The sequence below is a fragment of the Etheostoma cragini genome, chromosome 19, assembly GCF_013103735.1.
Source record: "Etheostoma cragini isolate CJK2018 chromosome 19, CSU_Ecrag_1.0, whole genome shotgun sequence".
NCBI lineage: Eukaryota > Metazoa > Chordata > Actinopteri > Perciformes > Percidae > Etheostoma > Etheostoma cragini.
The window spans coordinates 1,419,296-1,421,652 of NC_048425.1; the positions used below are offsets into that span (position 1 = coordinate 1,419,296).

General features: G+C 42.0%; 1 protein-coding gene across 1 annotated transcript in view; it reads left to right on the top strand.

Moving 5' to 3' along the window:
* LOC117935194 (serine/threonine-protein kinase DCLK2-like) overlaps positions 1 to 1,172 on the top strand; it is a 13,792-nt gene extending 12,620 nt beyond the window's left edge. The window contains exons 9-10 of the mRNA XM_034857332.1: positions 534 to 614; positions 876 to 1,172. Coding sequence (XP_034713223.1) covers positions 534 to 614; positions 876 to 1,001 — 207 coding nt within the window. The 3' untranslated portion in view covers positions 1,002 to 1,172. The remainder of the gene's footprint in view (positions 1 to 533; positions 615 to 875) is intronic.
* Positions 1,173 to 2,357: the final 1,185 nt, after the last annotated feature.

Sequence of the window (2,357 nt, forward strand, 5' to 3'; positions counted from 1 at the left end):
TTCCACCCAACGCTCTTTGCCAAGTACACATCTCTACTTTCATTAATTTTGGGGCGTCTTATTCAATTTTATAACATTGGAAAACAAAATGGAAGTGTTTTTGAAATAGTATTGAGTAAAAGTTGACATATTCCAGTCTGTGATTATCATCAACATCCATTCCTTTAATTTTAGTCTCAATAATTCCTAATTTCTGCTTTTCTAACTCAAACATTCGGTATAATTTCCTATAAATGAGGTTTATTGACCATAAATTCCCAAGATAACTGTAACACTAAAGTTAATAAGTTAGTGTTACGCAGTGTTGAAAACTTCCAATAAGTGACAAACATTGAAAAAAAAAGAGACAAAAACGTAAGAAAAAGTTAACACACTGATTTAAAAAGTCTCAACAAAAGTGTTCAATTTTGACGGGAAGACGACGCAAGGGTTAAGGAAGGGGAAGGATTAGGATTTTATTCTGTAATAGGACACCAGGTATCTTGTTGCGTTAGATTTTAACAGAAGACACATTTGTCCAACCTGGTCCTCAGATGCTGATCAGCCAGATGCTGCAGGTGAACGTGGACACCCGGTTCACCGCCGAGGAGGTCCTGTCCCACCCCTGGGTGACGGTAAGAGGGAGCACATGTCAACGACTCAAATACTACACACATGCACGCTAAAAGACAGGAACTGAGTTTTATCACTTTTGTTTGTTAGTTGACTTAGTAAAACACAAGTCGCTTTTGCAAAATGTTAACTTTCTGGAAACTTCCATGTTCAAGTTACTCTAAAAAGTAAATGTAAAAACGGTACAAAAAATGCAAACAAGTAATGCGAGTACTCAGTCTCAGGCTTTCATGCTGGGATTTGTCATTGTTGTTGTTGTCTAGGACGAGGGTCCCGGAGACCCCCACACCGCGAGCAGCACCGAGGAGCAGAACAGTGGAGAAGCCCTGGACCCGGACCAGGACTCCCTGATGCTGGAAACCAAACAAGTTCCCTCCCCGATGGTCTAAAGCACGTCCTCGTTCAGACTCAAAACCATTAACAACAATGTGCGTTTGATCGACTGGAAACCCCCAGACGAGTCCCCCTTGAATCTGGTCTAGAAGTTTGGATTTTCCCCAATAATAATCTTCAGTTTGGAACACGTCCTGTTTTGATCTTTTGGAAACCAAATGAGTTATAGCTTCAGATCAGCCACCCTCGGTCTAGGATAGGACCGGTTCTCCCTTCCTGGAAACCAAATGAGTTATAGCTTCAGATCAGCCACCCTCGGTCAAGGATAGGACCGGTTCTCCCCTCCTGGAAACCAAAGTAATATCTTACATTTAGATTGGAACACCTCCCTGTTACGCATGATTTATACTTCTGTTTAAAACCTGCACGGTGGCTACATGTAGCACGGTGGCTCAGTGGTTAGCACTTCTGCCTCACAGAAAGAAGGTTCTTGGTTCAAATCCAGGTTGTTTTGGGCCTTTCTGTGTGCAGGACCATAAATCAAGCTCTACTTCTACTGGAAATCAAACAAGTTCCCTCATTCTTGGTCTAGAACAAATGCCCATTCATTTACTGAAAACGTACCAAGTTCCCTCGAATCTGGTCTAGAGTACATCTGAGTACTCTTTAATCCTCACCTTTAGTCTAGAATCCTGTTTCATCTAATGGAAACCAAACAAATACCCGATGGTCTAGAACAAGGTTAATCTAGTCCCGTTGTTTCTCCTGGACGCCAAACCAGTTCCTTCACTGTTGGTCAAATAAAGGTCTTGTTTCATCTACCGGACACTGAACAAGTTCCCTTACCAAGGCCAAGGACTTGTTCCCCCTTTTTATCCACTAAAAACAAACCAAGTTCCTAGAAAAGTCTAGCACTTTGTCCTGTTCTTTCACCCAAGACCCAATGAGTTCCTCACCTCCTCAACTTTGAACACATCCCCTTTTATCAACAAGAAACCAGAAGAGTTCCCCTTAAAATCTGGTTTAAATCAGTCCTGTTTCAACGACTGGAATCCTCTGGTTGAATGTTATCTTCTGGAACTGATATAAGTCCCCGGTATAGAATGTATCCCATTGAATTTATTGGAAACCGAACAACTTCCTTGAAATATTGTCTAGAATAAGCCCTCTAATCCAATCCAGTTCCCACACCTCTGGTCAAAAACATCCAATTTTATCCAGTGGAAACCAAACAGGACGTGATCTCTGCTCGAGAACTCATCCCAGTTCATGTACTGGACACAAAGAAGTCACCTCACCTCTGGTACCAAACAAGTTCCTTCTCATCCACTGGTAACCAAACAAGATCCTTCAAATCTGGTCTACGATATCTCTTTCTTTCAACTGGACGCCGAAGGAGTTCCCGGACCTCT